Here is a 23591-nt window from a genome sequence, read left to right as displayed (position 1 = left end):
CAATGAGCTTCTAACCCCAGCTTGTTCAATTAAGCCTGGTGATAAAACCTGGAAGCTCATTGGTTTCTATGCAGAAGTGAGTCTGATTTTGCACTTTCCAGCTTTAGTAAATACACCCCATTGTGTACTTAAAAGTGGGGTATGCCTGTACATGTTATGCTAAGATACATTTACACACTATATTGTGAAAAGTATTGATACACCAGCCTTTACACGCACATGAACTTTAATGACGTCCCAGTCTTAGTCCGTAGGGTTCAATATTGAGTTGGCTCACCCTTTCAGCTGTAACAGCTTCAACTCTTCTGGGAAGGCTGTCCACAAAGTTTAGGAGTGTGACTATGGGAATGTTTGACCATTTTTCCAGAAGTGCATTTGTAAGGTCAGGCACTGATGTTGGACAAGAAGGCCTGGCTCACGGTCTCACTCTAATTCATCCCATAGGTGTTCTATCGGATTGAAGTCAGTCAAGTTTCTCCACCCCAAACTAACTCATCCATGTCTTTATGGACCTTGCTTTATGCACTGACTGGTCCAAATCATTTGGTAGAGGGGGAATTATGGTGTGGGGTTGTTTTTCAGGGGTTGGGCTTGGCCCCTTACTTCCAGTGAAGGGAACTCTTAAGGCATCAGCATACCAAGACATTTTGGATGATTTCCTGCTTCCAACTTTGTGGGAACAGTTTGGGGATGGCCCCTTCCTGTTCCAACATGACTGAGCACCAGTGCACAAAGCAAGATCCATAATGACATGGATGAGTGAGTTTTGGGTGGAGAAACTTGACTGACTTTAATCCGATAGAACACCTTTGGGATGAATTAGAGTAGAGACTGCGAGCCAGGCCTTCTTGTCCACATCAGTGTCTGACCGCACAAATGCGCTTCTTGAAAAATGGTCAAACATTCCCATAGACACACTCCTAAACCTTGTGGACAGCCTTCCCAGAAGAGTTGAAGCTGTTATAGCTGCAAAGGGTGGGCCAACTCAACATTGAACCCTATGGATTAAGACTGGGATGCCATTAAAGTTCATGTTCGTGTAAAAGCAGGTGTCCCAATACTTTTGGTAATATGGTGTATTTTAGTCATCTGAATTGATTAAGTTTAAGGCTCGGTTCACACTGGATGCTGGTGCAGCTCCCAGCAGGAGTCCGGTGCGTCCTGGTTCACCGTTTTAGGTCAGATTTCAGCCCGAATTTTGGGCTGAATTAGAACCTGAAACTAACCAAAAGACGCACAGGGCTCGCAGAGCCGAATCGGAGATATATGAACCGGCTCCATAGAGAGACATTCTCTTGCTATTGCGAATTGGATGCAGGAATTCTGCATCCAATTCGCAATAATGTGAACCCGGCCTTAGTCGTACTTTAGTTTATTAAAATAGCATTAATTTAGTAGCCGAAAATATTTTCATTTACAGAATTAACACTGCAAACTGGTTAACAGCAATCTGTAGATTATTGTATATGCTGCTTAGCCTAGTATTGGGCAGAAGGTTTTTTTTAGGAACTTCCTATCTATAAGTTAAGTAGCATGTAGTGCTATCTAAGTACAAACAATACTAAAGGTGAAAAGAAGAAGGACCAATAGAAAGGAAAAGGGGAGACAAAGAGCAAAGAGGGGAGGAGATCACACAAATATCAGATCTGTTTACTGTGGCACCAGAGGTGGGGTTCCTATTTTAGGACCTAGACAGCTCCCTTGCAGCTACTAGAAGAGTAAACAATTGGATCACTTCAGTAGATTTAATGTTCTAAGTGTTTTTACTGACTAGTCCTCTAAATGATATCATCTATTTGTTTTTCTTTGTCTCTCTAGGTGGAATCTCAGGTACAAAGAATGTTCAGGAAATAGCCAGCTAAGAAAAATACCAGCCATCAGCGGAGATTGTCAATGAAAGTCATCACTTATCCTGTTCTTGGCATAGTTAGAAGTAGTTAGTCAAATATTAGGAAATATTTAGCATAAACGCAAAATCTTCTTTTGCAGAAAATGTCCTGCCTTTTTTTGTCTACAGCCCTTTGAGTCAGAGATCCAAAAAAGCAAAAAAATGAACCAAATACATAAAATATAAATGGATGTTAATACTTATACGAAAAATGCTTTTGAATGTTATCCAGTTGGCTAAAACAATCAGGAAGGAGTTTTGTCCCTGTTAGAACAAATTGGGCTATGCTTCATAAGGGTTTTCATTGGATCAACAACAACTTTAGGGTTCTAAAGTCATAAGATGAAACTTGGGTGATAGGTGAACGCTCATGTAACAAATCTCCCGTGGATTCCTTATATTTGTAAGAGACTTTGATGTGGGTCTTCCCTTCCATTAACAAAGTCTCTGTCTTTTTTGTTTTGATTGTATACTTTTGGTAGAGCTTTCTTTTGGTGAAAAAAAACAAGAAACGACAATTTTGATATAAAAAGGAACAAGCAGCCGGTGGCGGGCATGCGTACCCCCTACTCGGAGGAGCCAGATCACTAATATAGACCCTGTAGCAGGAAAACTGCTATATGGTGGACCTTAAGCGCTTAATTAAAGCTGAACTTCAGACATTTAAATGTATTTCTCAATAGCCACAAAAGATGGAAAATCCACTTTGTGTGCACCAAACGCCATTGCTAACTTAGATATTACTTTTTTTTAAATAGAAGTGACATCATCACTGTATTGCACATAGCATGTGTAGAGAGCAGAGCTTTAGGAGGGACCCAACAGGCCCACCACTACCAACTGCCTGCAGAAAACTACAAAGGAGGGCCGATACGAGACCAGTCCCCCTTATAAGGAAGGGAATCAGCAGTGACTGGTCTATTTTACAGGAAACTTTTCTACAGAGGTAAAGTTTCACAAGATTCAAGTTATGTAGCGGTAGCAGCCAGTAATGTGCATATTGTTGTTTACTTTATAAATGCAAGATAAATTGACAATGTCAATAAAGGGTAAAGGGCTATGTAACAAGCATAAGTCAAAGAGTAACAAATTTTAAAGCGGACCTTCAGCCTTCCGAGGAGGATCCCGCCTCTCCACCCCTCCTCCTGTCCTTTGCAGGAACATGGTTCTGTTTACCTCTTATTTATATATATAAAGTCTACCCCGCCTCCCCATAGGTGAATGATACGAACATTACATATCCCAGGAGGCATAGGCTTTCAATGTAGAAAGGAGGAGGGGGCCTGTCTGCCGGCCTGTACAAATGTCATGGGTAGGCATGCCAGCTAAACCCGGAAAAACAGCCAGCAGTCTAGCGATAACATCACAGGGATACATGGTGGTGCAGGTTTTGCACAGAGCAGCCCTGATCCTCCTCTTCTTGGTTACCCTGCTGATGCTCCTGGTTCCTCCTCTACCGTTAGTGCCCCATAGAAAGCTGTTTTTACTATGGGGCCACTCATGTGGGCTCGCTCCCCAGCAGCTCTTTCTACGTCTATAGACTTGCTCCCTCGTCACAGGCCATTTGCCGGAATATGTGTAACCAGGATATTATATGTCACTGTTGGACAAGGTGGGTAAAGAGGGACTCCGCTACAAGTACACACATGCCTCTAATATCTAGACCAGTGGTCCCCAACCTTTTTGGCACCAAGGACCGGTTTGTGGAAGAATATTTTTCCAAGGCCCGGTAGGAGGAATCGCGATATGTTGCGTTAGCAGTTAGTGCGGGAACCCTGCAAATCCATTGCGGGTTCCCGCATCACATGTTTTGCGGCAGTTCACATTGCCCTATGCGAACTGCTGGGAGTGTCATTTAAAAGTTAACACCCCCAAATCAGTTAACATATCGTAGTGCGATCTGCAAACTCGGACAGGAATCGGATCGCATGGGTGTGAACACCCATGCGATCCGTTTCTGCTACGAAAAAAAAAAGGGTCCTGTGCGAGTTTGATGTGAATTCAGCCATACAATTTTTATGGCTGAAATCGCATCGCACAGAGATCGCATGCGATGTGCACTGCAGTGCGGTGCAAATCACATCCGAACTCTGACATTGGTGCAGTGTGAACCGACCCTAAATGTCCCAGTGTAAAAATATTATTAAATGTCCCAGTGTAAAAATATTATTAAATGTCCCAGTGTAAAAATATTATTAAATGTCCCAGTATAAAAAAAATGATTAAATGTCCCAGTATAAAAAAAAATATTAAATGTCCCAGTATAAAAACGATTAAATGTCCCAGTATAAAAACGATTAAATGTCCCAGTATAAAAAAAAATTAAATGTCCCAGTATAAAAAAAAATATTAAATGTCCCAGTATAAAAACGATTAAATGTCCCAGTATAAAAAAAATTATTAAATGTCCCAGTATAAAAAAATCATTTAATCATTTTTTTATACTGGGACATTTAATCATTTTTTTATCCTGGGACATTTAATGTCCCATAATAAAAAAAAGATTAAATGTCCCAGTATAAAAAAAATAATAAATGTCCCAGTATAAAACAATATGCATGTCCCTCCGCAGTGCCCACTGTACTTACAGTCTCAGGGCGGGAATGTGAGGGGAGCCGTTCGCTTGCAGGAATGCATAGAGGGGGAGGGCGGAGAGATGACGTAATTCTCTCTCTGGTCTCATCGGGCGGCTACGACGCTGTGTAGCGTAGCCTTGCAGCCCTGTATGTTAGGGCGGGACAGCGGCGCTGATTGGCCAGGAGGATCAGTGTAACAGTAGCGAATTTTCATTCGCTATTGTCACACAATGGGCGGGCTCGGGAGTGCAATGCTCTGCACCTTGGGTGCCACAGTGAAATAATTTAAAGTTCATCAGGCGGCCCGGTACCGTTTGATCCACGGACCGGTACCGGTCCGCGGCCCGGGGGTTGGGGAACACTGATCTAGACAATATTTGTTTATCCCAGAGTTCCCAGAGTGACCCTATTTTGAAAATGCAATTTGCCAAAACAATTTTTTCATAAAAGAACAAGTTCTGTTGAGTGTTGATCTCCTGATTTCTCGGCTCAGTTCCCCTGTTTATCCTGTCAACTTGCCAATAGAAGTTTCTCCTTTTCAACCTGCCATCGGAATCAATATTCCCTCGAAGTGTCAATCTTCAATGGCATGAGCAGCAAAAGACGCTCTTCTTTGGCAAGCGGATTATTTTGGCAACTTTCATTTTAACAACAGTGTTGTTTTAAAGTATAAATTATCCAGAGCCAAAGTATTTAATAACATTTAGGATAGAATAGAGAATAGTTTAAACTGCTGTAAAAAAAAATCCATGTGAGTTTTTAAGGAGATTACCCTTCAATTTTTGTGCTGTAGATTTAACAGGAAATTAGAAGTTATCTTTCCAATGTACGGGAATTCCCCTCTGGGACAGATATAATAGGAACAAGTTTCCCAGTTAGAAGATTTATATGCTATTTCTGTTCTGGTAAAATCTTGAGATTTTGGATTTATACTCAGTTTCCTTACCATTGACATTGGTGATCAGGACAATTACAGAGGCTGAATCTGCCAAACAGGGACTCAGACAGCAATAAAAACAGTGGTTATAACTAGGGGTGCACCGAAATGGAAATTTCAGAACCGAAACTAAACCAAAATAAAAAAATGTTTAAGTCCGAAACCGAAAATAACTTTATTTGTCCATTTTAATTCGACTGCCTCATACCTCACCTAGTGCAATACACAGACGTCACATCTTTTATCATATAATATATAAAGATGTCTGTGTATTGCCAGATATATTTATATAATAATTAATTATTGATATCATATAATATATAACAGATCTTAGATGTCTGTGTGTACTACACTAGGTGAGGTATGAGGAGGATAATAACGAGGCATTCATTCATATATTTTAAAAAATGGTACATGACATAGACCTAGTCAGCACCTTGCAGGCTTGCATTTAAGAAGGCCGAGTCGCGCGGGGCACATTAATCAAAAGATTGCACTATAGTCAAATACTGGTGGTCTGTGACAGTCAGTCACAGACCTTACCTTAACTGCTGGCGTAAGTGAGTCCCGCCGTCGGGTGATGAGGTGAGCAGCTTGCTCGGAGTCACGCGGGGTTGGATGGCGCCCAGCCCCCACAGAACGCGGACTTCACTGTTGACTGTCTGAGGGGAGCCGCATGGACAGCCAATGGTCGGACTCGCACCTGCCAATGACTGGCTGCGATGTCACGACGCTGACGCTGGCAGTGGCAGAGCAGGGGAAACAGGAAAGGAGCCGTACGGACAGTAATTAAGTCCGGCTCTGAGGTGGGTCATTATCGGACAGTATTTCTGTTGTTTCGGCATGACCCCAAAAACACGATTTTCGGCCGATATGTATCGGCACCGATATATCGGTGCACCCCTAGTTATAACCCCTTGCCACTCTATCCATATCTAGTTTTGCTTTTAATTGTACTTTAAAGCGGAGCTCCAAGCTTTTTTTGTTTATTAAAAGTCAGCAGCTACAAAAAGTTTAGCTGCTGACCTTTAATAAACAAACACTTACCTGCCCCACGGTCCACGGTCCACTTCCCCTCCTCTCCGCCAGCGCCGTCATAGCCACTGTGGGCAACCGGCCGTGACAGCTTTCGGCTTCATGGTCAGGCATGCACTGCGCATGTTTCAGTTCCCAGTGGAGGGCAATCTTCTGGGAGGGGCCGCCTAGGAGGAGAGGAGGATTCGACTAGGCGGCCTGTGGGAGGAAGTAGGAAGTGAGACAGGAAGTCCCCTTCAAAAGTACCCACTCCCCCCCAAAAAAATGACATGACAAATGTGGCATGTAAGGGGGCGAGGAGTACTTAAAGCGGAAGTTCCACTTTTGGGTGGACCTCCACGTTAAGCCTGGCTAAGTGTATGTACCACATTGCACAAGACAGCTGAACACATAGAAGAGCATACATTTAGATCTTAATAGTTGTGTTCATTTCTGTTTAACATTATTTTCTCTCTTCTCATTTGTCAGTTCCAGGACACACGAGAGCCGCTTCCAGCTTCCTTCTTTAACCAAGACAAACTCTCAAAGTTGGAGGCTTGCAGACAGCGTGACGCTACAATGAGCTATAAGCTGGCAGCGGGGAAATATGTAGTTGTCCCATATACAGTAGAGAGAGAAAAGGAACCTTCATATCTGCTTCAGATATTCCTAAGGAGCAAAGACGCTGCAATGTAAATATAACAATAGTTAAATCCTAATTCTAGTTATTTTCTTCAGCTTTAGGTAGAGTGGATGAAGACATGTGTTGGGCTGCACTGTGCTGGTGTCAAGAAACCGCTTGGCACTAGTTTGTCCCCTATTATGGGCGTCAGATGGCCATCTTGAGGAGAGTATGCATCTCTTATTGAATGTCGAAATGATGTGAGATTTGGATGGCCAGCTTGACATGGAAGTGCTTAAATAATGGTCTCTGCGTCATTCGACAGTAGATCAGGGTCAGAGACCTACTTGTTAGGGTGAGAGTAGGAGCAGTGTTAGGGAGAGGTACTTAACAAGGAGGGGAAGAGTAGGTTTCCCTTATAGGATGTCTCTCCTGCTAGCTTCTTGGAACTCTCTCCCTCTGACACCCAAAAAAACTGCAAGGACTTTGGGGATCTCAGGGTGACCCAGCAGTTTGGATACCTCCTCCACTGAAAGTGCTTCTCAGCCATTCTGTGGTCTGTAAGCTCAAATTTTAGTGCCTTTCTGGTAGACATTACCTTTCTGTTTAAAGAAGTGAGTAAAGCCTCATTGCACACTGTTGGGTTGATTTACTAAAGAAAAATAGACTGTGCACTTTTGAATAGTGCACTCTGCAAGTTCAGTAGCTACACCGCACTTGTCGGTTAAAACAATGTAGCGTCGTATCACAAAAAATAGCCTTGTCATTAAGGGGGTAAATCCTTCCGGGGCTGAAGAGGTTAATAATCTATCACTATTGCAGTGACAACTTCCAAAAGGGTTTCTGTCAGTTCTCTGTTTAGGAAACTGATGGTAATTAGGACCTGAACAGGCATACAGAGGCATGGCAGTATTTAAAGCGGGCCCTGCCTCTGCTGGGAAACTTTTTGTATGTGACAGTTTCCCGCACAGCACTATGGGCCAGATTCACAGAAGGGATACGCCGTCGTATCTCTGTTTCTATCTATGCGACTGATTCATAGAATCAGTTACGCATAGATATCCATAAGATCCGACAGGTGTAATTGTTTTACACTGTCGGATCTTAGGATGCAATACCGCGGCCGCCGCTGGGGGGAGTTCGCGTCGTAAACCAGCGTCGGGTATGCAAATTAGGAGTTACGGCGATCCACGACGGATTTTCGCGTTCGCTACGTAGCCGCTAGTCTAGTTTCCCGTCGCAAAGTTAGTCGTCGTTTTGGGTGCCCTAACTTTAGTCAGCAATCGTATTGCTGTCTAAAGTATGGCCGTCGTTCCCGCGTCGAAATTTAAAATTTAACGTCGTTTGCGTAACACGTCAGGGAATACGGAAGTACGCTACGCGCGTCGCCGTTCGAAAAAATTACGTCACGGCGCGCAAAGCACGGCGGGAATTGCGAAACGGAGCATGCGCAGTAGGTCCGGCGCGGGAGCGCGCCTAATTTAAATGGCACACGCCCATTTGAATTGGCCCGCCTTGCGCCGGAGGCTGCCAGCGTAGTTTTCATCGCAAGTACTTTGTGAATCAGGCACTTGCGATGAAAACTTGCGGCGGTGTAACGTATCTACGATACGTTACGCCGCCGCTCCCCTACGTAAATCTGGCCCTATATCCCTGGCTTTATTTAGCCATCAGTCGGGAGATTACATGCCTGAAAGCTAAATGTAAACAATAGTGCAGGGATACAGTCATTACCTACATTTTGGTGTCCTCTTACTAAAATAAAAGGTTTTTAAAAGCTAAACTACAAAGTCTTGCACTGTTTGTTGTACATGCTAATCTCCTGAAGCTAAAAGCCTAGTGTGCATGTAGCCTGAAGATAACCACCCCCCCCCCCATTTACTGACCCTAAAGCCTCGTATACACAGTCGGATATTCCGCGGACAAAGTGTAGGACTTTTGTCTGAAGGGCTTTGGCCAGGAACTTGTCTTGCATACAAATGGCAAAGAATTGTCAGCCAACAAACACAAAACTACATGGTTTTTCAGCGCTTTAGCGCCACCCTCTGGGCACCTTCTGCTAATGTTGTGTTTGGTCAGCATTGCTTCCGAGCATGCGTGTTTGTACTTTGGACTATTGTCCGATGGACTTGTGTACACACGATTAGAAAATCCGACAACACATAATTGTTGGCGAAATTTTTTAAAGCATGCCATCCGACATTTGTCCGTGGAAAATCATACAACAATTGTTCGATGGAGCATTAAAACCGTCAGATTTTCCGACAACAGCCTGTCATCACACAATTCCTGTCGTAAAATCCGATTGTGTGTACGAGGCCTAATGCCCCGTACACACCATCACTTTATGTGATGAAAAAAAACGACGTTTTTAAAAACGTCACTTTAAATGACCGTGTGTGGGGGAAAACTTTGTTTTATGTCTTGTAAAAAGCGACCAAAAAAAATTGAAGCATGCTTCAATTTTATGTGTCGTTTTTCAAAACGTTGTTTTTTACTTCATAGAAATTGACCGTGTGTAGCAAAAAACGTCGTTTAAAACGACGTTTTTACACCCGCGCATGCCCAAAAGCTAGTTATGAAGCGAGCTTCAATGGAAAAACGTGGTGAACGTAACCTCGCTTTGCTAGAACATTGTGAGAAAAACGATGGTGTGTAGGCAACTTCGTCTTTGAAAATTGAAGTTTCAAAAACGTTGTTTTTTACTTCACAGAAAATGTCGTTTTTTTTCATCACATAAAGTGATGGTGTGTACGGGGCATAACACAGAGCCCTCTAGTCAAATCCCTCATGCTAAATTAACCTCTTCTGCCATTTAATAACCTTCTTCGGCACCAGAATTAGCTACACCGTATGCGCAGGTGTCCTGTGCTGCAGACTACCTGTTCCCTGTGCTGAGAGCTACTTACCCATGCCAAGGCATAGGTCTAATTCCAGCCCCCATGTTGCAATGCACAACTCTAGAGATAGATCCAATGGGCACCAAGCACTGTAAGTAGCCTTCTGAAGGTGAAGTACCTGTTTTAGTCAAGGTATGACTTTCCATCTATTACCACCTGCTATTATCCACAATCATTGTACAAATTGCAAGTTTACTTTAACAAAATAAATGATCGGAAGCCTTTTTTGCTGCAACACTGTAAACTTTTTTTTTTGTTAATTCTGAATCCTTTTATTTCCATCTTTTTCTAATCTTCCCGTTTCAGTGAGCTGGGCTCAGTAGAAAGCATCAAGGTATGTATGAGCTCATTACTGTGTAATTGTAATACCCTGCTGGCATTTACCTCCATAAGTAAAAGATTGCAATTATATTTTATTTGAGATTCTCTGAGAACGACAAATAATTCATTGTCGGCAAACATTCCCCAGCATCATCAAAGAGAACTGCACAAGTCATTTGTAACGAATGCGGGAAGAGAGAAATTGCGAAAGATTTCCGTAAAATACACGCCAAGTTAATGAGATGTTATAGGACATCTCTACAACTTTATTTTGTATTTTCGCAGAGAAGGAGCTCACATACACAATGCAACTCTTAAAAATGTTGAACTCTCAATGTACATTATGTTCTAACAATTATGGATGAGTGGAAAATTTCTGCAAACTTGATTTTGTGCCCAAATGACTGTTTTGTTGAAATTCACAAATTGTGTCTTAAAAAAAAAAAGCAATCACTTTTTAAAGCTAAGAATAAAAGATGTTAAAAAAAAGGTTATTGTTGTGTTAGAAAACACCAAATAATGGAAGAAATAAAGGAAACACACATATACATTGGGGTTGGTTTACTAAATGCAAGGAAAATATAAAAACAGTATTGTTGCTTGCACATGATTGGATAATAAAATCAGCAGAGCTTCCTCTCATTTCAGATCTTCCCCTCAGATCTAGAGTGACTGCCCTTCCAAGTGCATTTGTAGTGAAAAGTGGATTTGCCTTTAGTAAATCAACCCCATTGTGTACTGTTTTCAAAAAATGAAGACACTTTTTTTCTTATGCCGCTTACACACGATCGGTTTGTCTGATGAAAACGGTCTGATGGACCATTTTCATCAGACCAAACCGGTCGTGTGTGGGCCCCATTGGTTAGTTATCCATTGGTTAAAAAAAATGGAACTTGTTTTAAAATTATCTGATGGATACCTAACCGATAGATAAAAACTGATCGTCTGTAGGCACGTCCATCGGTTAAAAATCCATGCATGCTCAGACTAAATTAGGGGACGGTAGAGCTCGTTCTGGTAAAACTAGCATTCGTTATGGAGATAGCACATTCATCATGCTGTGAGGCCCCGTACACACGTCCGAGGAACTCGACGGGCAAAACACATCGTTTTGCTCGTCGAGTTCCTTGTGAAGCCGCCAAGGATCTCGGCGAGCCGAAATTTCCCATTGAACAACGAGGAAATAGAGAACATGTTCTCTATTTCCTCGCCGAGATCCTCGTCGGCTTCCTCGGCCAAAAGTGTACACACGGCCGGGTTTCTCGGCAGAATTCAGCTCCGATCGAGTTTCTGGCTGAATTCTGCCGAGAAACTCGGTCGTGTGTACGGGGCCTAACAGACAGAAAAGCGTGAATCGCCTTTTACTAATACGAAATCAGCTAAAGCAGCCCCAAGGTTGGCGCCATTGGATTTAAACTTCCCCTTTATAGTGCCGTCGTACATGGTTTACGGGACCGCGTTTTGACACAATCGTTTTTTTAACCGATGGTGTGTAGGCACGACTGATCATCAGTCGGCTTCATCGGATAACTGATGGAAAAATCCATCAGACCGTTTTCATCGGATTGACCAATCGCGTGTACAGGGCATTAAGCCCTGTACACACGGGCCAGAAATGCGTCAGGAAAAAAACCTTGTTTTTCCTGACTAGGGATGAGCCGAACAGCCCCTCCCCTCCGTTCGGTTTGCACCAGAACCTTCGAACGGACCGACCGTTCGCGCAAACATTTAGAACCCCATTGACGTCTATGGGACTCGAACGTTTGAATTCAAAAGTGCTAATTTTAAAGCCTAATATGCAAGTTATTGTCGTAAAACGTCTTTGAGAACCCGGGTCTTGCCCCAGGAAACATGTATCAAAGGAATTTTTTTTTAAAAACTGTCGTTTTTTCTGGAGCAGTGATTTTAATGATGCTTAAATGGAGAAAAAAAAATGAAAAATTCCTTTAGATATTTTTCCTGCTGGGTGTCTATAGTATGCCTGTGAAAACGTCTTTGAGAACCCGGGTTTTGCCCCGGGGGAACATGTATCAATGGAAAAAAAGTTTTAAAAACGGTTGTTTTTTCTGGAGCAGTGATTTTAAATATCGTACCTGCTGGGTGTCTATAGTATGCCTGTGAAGTGGCACGTGTTTAGAACTGTCCCTGCACAAAATGAGATTACTATAAGAAAAAAGTAATTTAAAACTGCTTGCGGCTTTAATGTAATGTTTGGTCCCTGCAATATGGATGAAAATCATTGAGAAAAATAGCACAGACACAGACAGTACACACACCACGTAGCTTTAGGTGCACACTGCAGAGGACACGGGCAGTACACACACCACTTAGCTTTAGGTGCAAACTACAGAGGACAAAGGCAGTACACACACTACGTAGCTTTAGGTGCAAACTGCAGAGGACACGGGCAGTACACACCATGTAGCTTTAGGTGTAAACTGCAGAGGACACGGGCAGTACACACTAAGTAGCTTTAGGTGCAAACTGCAGAGGACAAAGGCAGTACACACACCACGTAGCTTTATGGTGCACACTGCAGAGGACACAGGCAATACACCACGTGAGAATACTGCAGCTAGCACAATCACCTGCCTGCCAGTATATTAGGAAGAGTTGATTTAGCTAAACTATACAGTGTATAAATATATATACAACACCTGGGATGCATATATATCCTCTACACACTGTAACTTTAACTGACTAGCCTGCCTGCTCTATCTACCTACTAAAAATGACACTCTCCTTCTCTCTGTCTTCTCTCTTTTAACCACCGCAACACACTGCACAAGGCCGACCTGCAGGCGGCCTTTTATAGTGTGGGGCGTGTACTAAACCCCCTGAGCCATAATTGGCCAAAGCCACCCTGGCTTTGGCCAATTATGGCTCTCCGTTTTTTGCAAGCTGTGATTGGCCAAGCATGCGGGTCATAGTGCATGCTTGGCCAATCATCAGCCAGCAATGCACTGCAATGCCGCAGTGAATTATGGGCTGTAAAAAGTAACTCGAATTTGGAGTGAACAGCCCAAAACTTTCGTAATTTGACGAATGATCGAACATACGATGTTCGAGTCGAACATGAGTTTGACTCGAATACGAAGCTCATCCCTATTCCTGACAAGATTCTTGGCAAGAATCTCTTGCCGCCCGAGTGTACAGACACTCCTTTCAAAAGAACCATGGTTCTTTTGAAAGGCAAGAACGCGGTGACGTCATTGCGTACGACAAACATGCGCTTGTCACATTTGATGCACTTGCTGCACCCTACCTATGCCTAGGAAGCTACCGCGCATGCGTCAAAGTAATTTCGAGCATGCACTGGTTTTCACGGCGACAGGTAAGTATACACACTCTCGGGTTTCTCGGCAGGAAAACACTGCCGAGAAAATAGAGAGCACGTTCTCTATTTTTCTCGTCGAGATTTTAGGCAGTTTTCTTGGCGAGAAACCTCAAAGCCTCGTACACACGCTTGGTATACTCAGCAAGTAAGCTCTGCCAGCAGTTTTCTTGCTGGTTCTTGCCGAGTACACCGAGCGTGTGTACGAGGCTTTAGTGTCATCAAATAAAATAAAAAAAATCCCTTTAAGCCTAGGTTCACATTAATGCAATTTGGCATGCAATTTGACATGTCAAATTGCATGCCAAATCGACGGCTATTACTGGCAATGGTACTGTCCAAATCGGTCCAACGCCTACCCAATGGCACCGTCTGAATCGCACTGATTCCAAAACAAGTTTCTGTACTACTTTTGGCAACTTCGGGGTGCGATTTATATAGACATCTGTGCAGGAACTTTCACAGATGTCTCTGTAATCGCTCCCGAAGTCAGACTGAGATGCGGGTATGAAATAGTGCAAGTTCAGCTAAACTCGCACAAATTCAATCCCGCTGTCAGTTTGAGCCTATAAGCTTAAACACAAACAAAAAAACACCCAGAGGCCTTTCAAAGCCCATTGCCTCCTAAATAAAACACCTTAAATCGGAGGTCGGGCGGTAAAAAAAATGTTTTGAAAGTCAGCAGCTACAAACACTCTTGCTGCTGACTTTTAATAAGCACACTTACCCGTCCAGGTTGCCCGCGATGTCGGCTGCTCGAGGCAGATCCGTCCCTGGGATCGGGTCTCGGCACCGCCATCCTCACTAAGTGAAACATGCAGTAAAGCCTTATGGCTTCACTGCCTGTTTCCTACTGTGCATGTGCGAGTCGCACGGCTCACGCATGCGTGAGTTGCAAGGCTATTTGTGAATGGGAACACTGTCCTGTGTGTCCCAGAAGGCAGCACGCCTCCATTTCCCAGGAGGAAACGTGAGGAGGAGAACACAGAACCTCACTGTGGATGAGGCAGATCAGAACGATCTGCCTAGTAACAGCAATTTCAAGTAAGTATAAAAAAAAAAAATTCCCTTTTTAGCTTTTTTTTTTTTTTTTTTTTGTTTAGGGTGGACCTTCACTTTAAATAAACTTGGACTTGCCTTCTCTACAGACTGTAATGATTTTTGATTTGGCAAAATGTCCCCAAATTTTGATGAAGAGATACTTAATTAATTTCACTCGTCTATACTAAAAACATACTAATATCTTCAATGTCTTCTGAAAATGGCCTAGGTGTTAATGGAGCCTAAACAGATTGGCCTCACTCAATGTTTCTCCTAGTGTTCCTGTTGTGGACTCAATTTAATATTGCAAAGTAGGAGTTTGATTTGATACAATAAAACAGATTTTGCTGCAATACTGCTGTTCAGTCCAGAGCTATCCTCTACAGTTCTTCTTTTCTACTAGAAGATGTCCTCAGTCTTCCAGTTTGAATGGCAGCCAGCATCATTTAACCCATTTCCTGAGAAAATGCTCCCCGGCAACGCATTAACTGATTAGCAACTTGTGCTGCTTGCTTCACATACCTTTCAACATTTTGAGATGGGAACGTACTAGAAAACCTATGTAGGCATAGGACACGCTCCCTTAAAGAAGAAATAACCCCCCAAAAAAGGTTAATTAAACCCACAAATGCTTTTTTTTTTACCACTACTATTTCTTTATATTGGCTTTTAAAATTTACAAATGCAACAATTTAGAAATTGGATGAAAGGTTTAGCATTGGAAAACACTTTTTGAGAGATAGAACGTGCCTTTTATATACAACTATATAGATCAGACCAAAATGAGGGACAAATGAGGGGAAAAGAGGGACAGAGGGACATTGCTCCAAATCAGGGACAGTTGGGAGCTTTGATATCATGATGGATTGTTGAATATAGGACTGCATTAATCTGTGTCTTTTTTATCCACCTGGAATTTAACTTCAGCCCTGGTTCACCCTTGTACCTGCTTTGAAATCGCAATACTTCAGCGAGATTCCAAAGCCGCACATCAATATGATTTGCACTGCCGATTTCATAGTGGCTTGTGACTTCATGTAACAGAAGCCCATGAAAGTCGCAATTAAATCTGTAAAAAGTAGTGTAGGAACCTTTTTCATAATCGATTTGACATGAGTCGTGGCGATATCAATGGTTCTATTGTCGGCGATGGGGTTGCGACTTGTCATGAGATTTGGAACTGTCAAATCGCATGACGAGCCGCTCCGGTGTGAACTGGGGCGTTAAGCAGAGATGAATTTACATTTCCTTCCCCATCCCTCACCTGCGATAACATCTTCTGCTGGGCATCTTTATCGGCCGGAACGGTATGAGATCGGCCCTGCGCCTACACTGGAGTCAGTCAACCCAACGCATTGGGACCTTGCTGGGGATGTAAGTTGAGCCGTGCATGTGCAGTTCAGTTTACATGCTGGAGAAAAGCACTTTAAAACTCACCAATACTGAGAGAAATATAATTATTATTGCTGAATCCATTCTGAATATGCAAATTGTCTGGCTGCCTTTGGCTTCAATCTTTTCTTTGTCACTGACCTGGAACAAGCATGCAGATTGGATCCCCAGAATAAAATCAGAACTCCTGAATGGCATACTCGTTCCAGGTCAGTGACACTTCAGTTGTGAAAAAGTCTGTACGCATTTTTCTTGTTTATTTTATGGTTTAAAAATACCATTCACAATTGTTCTAACCCCTTTACATTTGTCTCAGGAACCCAAACCTCAGCCATGTGAAAACGTCATCAGGCTCTCTGCCAATAAGGTAACAATTATGTGCTGTATATTTTCCAAACATATACACGGCCAGATGCACAGTTGGGAGCAGTAGGACTGAGTTTATAGGCAGCAAGGAGGCAGTTTTGATTAGACATGTGCAATTTGTTTCGTTCCGAATAAATTTTTGTAACGAATTTAGACAAATTTGAAAATCCGAAAACCCCAAAATTTGAAAATCTGAAATAATAACTAACTAATAATAACTTAACTATTACTAACTATTAAATTATAGGTATTGGAATTTCCTTTCAAATTTGACTGCTATTGAAAGTAACGAATACAAATTTATCCGAAGTTACGAATTACCCAAAATAACGAATGTGTATCTAAACAAATAGATCGTAATGAATTAATAAAAATAAATAATAATAATAATTTAAAAAAAATATTATTATTATTTACTATTAATTCATTCAGTTCCATTTATTTTGATACGACATTCGTTATTTCAGATAATTCGTAACTTTGGATAAATTTGTATTCGTTACTCTCTCTAGCATCCAAATTTGAAAGGAAATTCCAATACCTATAATTTAATAGTTAGTTATTATTAGTTAGTCAACAAGGAAAAAGTAGATGGCGCAAAGATTATTAGGGTATAGTCCAAAAGTCCGAAAGTCAATGTAATAAAATGTAGTAAAGCACTAGCGGCAGCTACCAATAAAGTAGAAGCAGGCTCTGAAAGATATGATGAAAAAAGAAAAGGTGCGCCAATCTAAGTGCAGTATAACTGAATGTTTATTATTGCATTAATACAAGACAGCCAAATGGCTACTCACAAAGTGATGAAAAGTAAAGGGCGTATATAATGCAATGGGTGGTTCGGTGTCACTCCGTAATCCGAATGGTAGATGTAGATATGAAGTGCAGGAGGATAAGGCAGCAATCCAGTGTCTGAAAAGACGTCCTCGGCATGCAAACAGGATGGTAATGATGTTACATGGCCTCCCGAAAGACAAAGTTGGAACAGGAAGTGCGGCTCAGCTCGGCCTGCGCTTCAGTGTGGAGCGTCGTCGGACTGGAAGTAACGTAGGGAGGTGGACGGCAAACAAACAACACACCCCCCCCCCCCAGCGGCGCAGCACTGACAGCAAACCGCCCCCCCCACCGCGCGGGCAGTCCGGCACTTACCCGCTGTGATGTCCTCTCCTCCTCTCCTGGAGAGCGGGCAGCAGTGGCTCCAGTATCCGCTCCTCAACCTTGTGTCAAGCTTGTGTCTCCTTTTCTGCCAAAGCGCGAGGCATCCAGTAGGATCACCTGATGCTTTGACCAATCAAGAAACAGGTTTTACGACCTGCCTCCTGATTGGCAGGGAGGAACTTTAGTGTGAAAATAGCAACAATTTATTTGCTAACATCACAAAAAAGGGTGGGATCGGAGCGCAATGCTCTGCTCTCCGAGGCCACCCTTTGTATGAAGCCTATTAGAGCCTCTGGCTCTAATCAGGTGCTTAAAAAAAAACGCCCACCATGCATTGGAATCCATAGTCCAGTGCCCTGATATGTAGATCAGGGGGCCGGATGCATGGATAGGGGAGGTGGCGCCTGTGCGCCGTCTATGGATGGGCTGCCACTGGTCCCGGAGTCCTTTCCATTGGTCCCAGAGCCTTTTCCTCTGGTCCGGGGCCCTTCCCTCTGAGCCCTGGGCCCTGCCCTCCGAGCTCAGACCTCTTCCCACTGATCCTGGGGGCCCTTTCCTCAACCCTTTATTTTCTCCGATGCAAGCAAGTCGCAAAAAAGATTTACAAGGAAATCACAAACGAGTTGTACTACTTGGGTCGCAGCAGTGTGAACCAAGCCCATGTTCTGCAGTAGGCTCTCTTCCTGCTGTCTTTGGGCCCCTTCATGGTGATGACCTTTGCAAACTCTAACCCCCCCCCCCCCGCGCCTTCCTGCGACCCTGGTAGTTCCGCCACTGATAAAACCCTTTTGCTAAATCTTCATTAGAACAATTAAAATACCTTTACGTTTTAATAAAAAAAACATTGTCACACATAGGATTGATGGGTTATACATCAGGAGAGATCAGTTTCTCTGTTATTGGTCTGTACATATATAAATGTTTTCCATGATTCATACAGAATTCCACTAATTGAATATAAATAATTTAATATGACATTATAAATATGGATTTCTAACACAATTCTACGAGTAAAGTCCAACTCCTCAGGGAAAGATGAAAATGAGCGAGGATAAAGATCTCTAAGCAGAAAGTATAATTTTATTTCAATGCATAAATTTGTAGCCTAGTCCACAGCACTTGCAGCGGTGGAGCGGATGCACAGACCAGGCTGTCTGCTTACACTGTCTCTGTTATTCCTTCTCCTTGCTACTGCAGCTGACAGGACAGGAGCATCTCCAAAGTAGAGGAGGACACAGTTATTATAGGGCCGTGAGAAGCCCACAAACCACTCAGGAAACATAGAGGAAGGGGTGTGAACCTCTGTAAATGCTGGGAGGTACTGAGACTTGTGGGGGATGTAGTCCCTGTGGAGACAGAGCAAGCGGTTGCAGATTAGTGATGGAACTATATATCCCAGGATCACCAGAGCTCTGTGGGGACTGGGGAGTAAAAGAGGAAGCACTGCTCAGGATTAAGTGAGGATATTGTGGGGGACAGACCACGTGGCAGGCTGCAATCAGTGCATTTACCACTGCACCAAGAACATAGAGAGGTGGAACAGCAGACATCAACTGGTACACGTGAACATCACTGTTGCAGTCTGGTGTCACTGCCTACTTGTTGCAGAGAGCTTTGCTGAGTCGCCAACAGAGGATGGAAAAAGACCACGTGAGAGGCCGCTGGCTGAACCCCACTACACCCTATTAAAGAGTAACAGTATTGCTCGCTTGGGATGCGGTGCAGGTGCCTATTTGCGGGTTAGGAGAAACTTGAGCGCTCCCACATCGGATCTGGGCCCCAACGTGTTGTTCAGCAGAGAAAGAGTTTAATACAGACTGACAGACTGTTATTGTAACAGTGTCTCTTAGGCAAGACAACCCCAAGTATGGAGTTTGGGGTCGTTTCCCATGCCATTGGCTTATTACTAACTGTACTCCCTGTTTGCTACTTTTTATATAAGTCTTTAAGGGGTTGTTGCCAATTTAATTTCTTTGGTTACTGCATATATTGTTACATTAAATATCCCCTCTTCAGTCTGGGTGTGTCGAGGAGCGTGGTACTGCTGGTAGAGTCGTGGGTTCTGGGAACAGGGGACCTGAGGAAACAGTGGCTCCTTTGGGGGTAAGCACTACATATAAAACATATTTTTATTTTTAAGTATATACATATAGTCACCTATGTTATAGAAATAATAATAAATGTTTAAATATTACATCGCTTAGCACTGGTAAGAAACATTCAGTGTGAAAAAAAAAAACATCACTGTGACTACAGTTTTACTATGGTGACACTGGGACTGGTGTGGCTAGTGTTCAGAAACACTGGCTGGTTGCTCTGTATACCAGTGCAGCCAGCCATTAGATTACTAGCCTCACCAATCAAAGCGTCACCATACTAGTGCAGTCAGTTACAGTGTCCCTGATCACCACCACACCATAAAAGAGTAAGTCACCAACATTGTTCCTGATCACCTCCAAACCAGTCCTAGTATCACCAGGCTAGTGTGAGCCAGAAAGTGTTCCTGATCCCTCCCACACCAGTCCCAGTGTCACCAGACCAGTGTAAGTCAGCATCGGTGTTCTTGATCACCACCACACCAGTCCTATTTTCACCAGACAGATAAAAGCTAGAACAGTGTTCCCGAATGCCACCACCCCAGTCCCAGGGTCACCAGGCCAATGCAGCCAGAAACGCATTTCTGATCACCACCAGACCAGTTCCAATTTTACCTGACCAGTGTAAGTCAGCACCAGCGCTCCTGATTGCTCCATCAAAAGTTTTCTTGATCATTGCCACACTAGTGACACTGTCATTGTCACAATGTCACAGGACCAGCGCACCTACCAACAATGTTCCTGAACACTAGCCCCACCAATGCCAATGTCACTAGAGCCAATGCAAAACAAGCAGCAGTGTTCGTGTTCACTGCCACATCAGTGCAGTGTTGCCTCTGCCTGCTACCTGTGCCTACCCTGGCCTGTTTATTGAGCATGCTTCAATTCTTTGCCTGTTTATTGACCATGTCTCCACATAAACTGACCCATTCTCGTGAGACACCAGTTCCAGCCACCCCGAGGACAACTGCACTCCTGGAACCAAAATAAATCACTTGTTCACACTTTCTTCAGACTCCCGTACTTCCTGACCAGTGAACATGGCATTCCTGGGGGCAGCTATGTACCAGTAGACTAGACTGTACCAGTTATGATTAAAACTGTGTAGGCTGAAACGCGTCAACTGACTGTACCTGCATACTGTACACTGTTGTTTCCTGAATAAAAGCAAGATTTTAGAGCAACAGCAGTTGTGCGGATCATCTTTATGGACCAGTAGACTATGCTTACTTATCTTATAGGAACAAGGACTGCTACAGGTGAGTCTATGCTAAGCTATATTCCCTGACCCCTTGTGCACAGACGAACATTGTGGTACACTGTTTATGATTTACAATTTTTATTCAGCTCAAACACTGAAACAGTCTCACAAATGTGGTGTCCCCATACCCTGGAGAAGTAGCAAACTGTGTTTAGATAAAATTTTAAGTATACCCATACCCATACCCAAAAAAATATTGACATTTCATTCGATTTTCTTTCTGCATTTTCCAAAAACATGTGTCAGAAAAAATGAAATCTTCAAACGGCTCATCATGACTCTTAAAAAATGCCTTGAGGGGGTCAGCTTTTCAACATGTGGTCATTTTGTGGGTGTTTCTACTGTCCTGGCACTGCTGGGCCTCCAAACATCTGATCACTAGTCGGGAAATAGGATGCTTAATTTTTGCCCTTTGAAAGCTTGAATGTGCTCGTTGGATTTTGGGCCCCTCTATGCATCTAGGCTTCTAACAAAAGCCTCATGTATTTGGTATCCCCATACTCGGAAAGAGCAGCAGAATGTGTTTTGGGGTGTAATTCTATGTATGCCCATGCAGTGTGTGAGAAATCTAATAATTATTAAAAGCTGTGTGTAAAAAAAAAAAAACATTATCATTCTTTATTTTACAAAAACTTGTGGCAAAAAATATCATCTTCAAAATATTTACTGGAGTTGAGTTACTAGATTTGGAGAGTGCAAATTCTGGTAAAAGCTGTGCATGGTAGCCAATCAGCTTCTAATTCAGCTTGCTCAATTAGGCTTTCACAAAAAATCCTGGAAGGTGATTGGTTTCTTTACAGAGCTCTAACAGGTTTTGCACTCCACAGTTTTAGTAAATCAACCCTACTATGTCACTAATTAAATATGTTGGAGGATCTACTTTGCAAAATGGGGCCATTTTGTTGGTGTTTCTCCTGTCCTGGCAATTCAATGTCTTTGATTAATGCCGTTCATTGTGTACAATTGTGTTGCTAGCTGTGATTGGTCAGTGATCATATGGTACAGACAGTGCCAATCACAGCCCATCTATACCATGTGATTAGCTATGACCAATCACAGCTAACCACAATAGTAAACACTGAAATAATACATTTTATTCAGTAAAAAATGTTTGCTTATACCAGTGAAATCCACTGGTATAAGAAAGCACAAGGTGTAAAAAATAAATAAATAATTGAAAACATTTAATGAAAAAGAAACAACTTTGAAAAAAATTATATATATTTTTTATTTTTCTATCACTGCCATGTCAGTTACATGATGACAGTATGTAAAACTATAATTTTTTTTTGATAAGTTTCTTGATTTTCCCAAAAAATTACAACTTCAAAAAAATTGCCATGCCACTATCTACTTTCCAAAAAGAGGTCATTTGGGGGAATTTTTGTACTGTTCTGGCATTTTCGGGCCTCAATAAATTAGATAGGGCGCCAGTACATCAGAATTAATCAATTTACAGATATACAGTATATCATAGTTTTGGTATCCTATAACTTTCCTACAGACTAAATAATAAACACTGATTTTGGTGATTTTCACCAAAGAAATTTAGCAGAATATAGTTTGGCCCAATTTTTTTTGTATTTTTTCATTTATTTAGAAAAAAAAATTTGGGTACAGTGTGGCTTGACCGCACAATTGTCATTCAAAGTGCAACAGCGCTGAAAACTGAAAATTGGCCTGGCAGGAATGGGATGAAAATTCCCTGTATTAAAGTGGTTAAGCCTTAGTACTTTTGAATCTCAATATAATTTATTTTAAAAAATGTTTTCCTACTTCTATTTTTGTCTCAGGAACATGAAACTTACAAAAGTATCTTCAAGCGTTACGCTACCAAGGTATGAGATTCTTTTTCATCAATTACAATACATATTGATCAAACAGAAAATAAAAATGAAACCGCACTTGTGGAACCTGTGTGTAAATAATTATGTAGCTGAGAGCATGATATGGGATATTAACATAGCTAATAAATATAGTATACCAAAATGTGCCATGCTGAATTGTTCATCAAAAAAATAATGTGTATTTCATATATATATATATATATATATATATATATATATATATATATATATATATATATATCAAACAACATAAAATCAGTGAAATAAAATAACTGTATAAAAGATGAAAAGAAAAACAAAACAAAAGTCTACATGCCGTGAATACTTTCCAAAACTGTGACATGTACAAAATCTATACATTCATTATTCAGCCAACATAATTATCCATAAAAATACATATTTAAAATGTCTCTATCAATAAAATAAAATAAAAAAACTGAATAAAGAAAATATATTTTTTTCAATAAAATTATTTTATAAAAAGCAAAATATCATATAGAAGGGGTGGAGAGTACCATATTTTTTTTAAAATAGGTATCATAGGCCACATTGAAAATGAAGGGGGTTAACTGTAGTTAATAAATGCATTGATGTGCTACTCAACATTCAAACCATGAGGAGAGTATGTTTATAAATAATAAATCCACTTAGTCTCTAGTCGAGATACTTCTACCTTAGAAGCACTCCTCCAATGTGGGACACATTTATATATCTCTAGACAAATAGTACCAGAGGGATCCTTATTATGTACTGCAGCATAATGTTTAGTGATGCTATGCCCTTTGAACCCCCTCTTTATATCCCCAATGTGTTCATCCAAGTGAACATTTAGTGCCCATGT

The 23591-nt window shown here is 42.0% G+C and overlaps 1 protein-coding gene across 2 annotated transcripts in view; it reads left to right on the top strand.

The window, feature by feature from the left end:
• Positions 1-23591, top strand: part of LOC120937818 (calpain-13-like) — a 93041-nt gene that overhangs the window by 49854 nt on the left and 19596 nt on the right. The window contains exons 14-19 of one of the 2 annotated variants that reach the window (XM_040351315.1): positions 1819-1830; positions 6905-7107; positions 10244-10271; positions 16342-16392; positions 19563-19649; positions 22697-22741. In XM_040351315.1, coding sequence (XP_040207249.1) covers positions 1819-1830; positions 6905-7107; positions 10244-10271; positions 16342-16392; positions 19563-19649; positions 22697-22741 — 426 coding nt within the window. The remainder of the gene's footprint in view (positions 1-1818; positions 1831-6904; positions 7108-10243; positions 10272-16341; positions 16393-19562; positions 19650-22696; positions 22742-23591) is intronic. The other variant, XM_040351316.1, reaches the window with a different exon arrangement.

This window comes from Rana temporaria, chromosome 4 (genome assembly GCF_905171775.1).
Source record: "Rana temporaria chromosome 4, aRanTem1.1, whole genome shotgun sequence".
NCBI classification, from domain to species: domain Eukaryota; kingdom Metazoa; phylum Chordata; class Amphibia; order Anura; family Ranidae; genus Rana; species Rana temporaria.
Note: the sequence above shows the minus strand (reverse complement) of the source record. Positions and strands in the feature narration are given on the sequence as shown.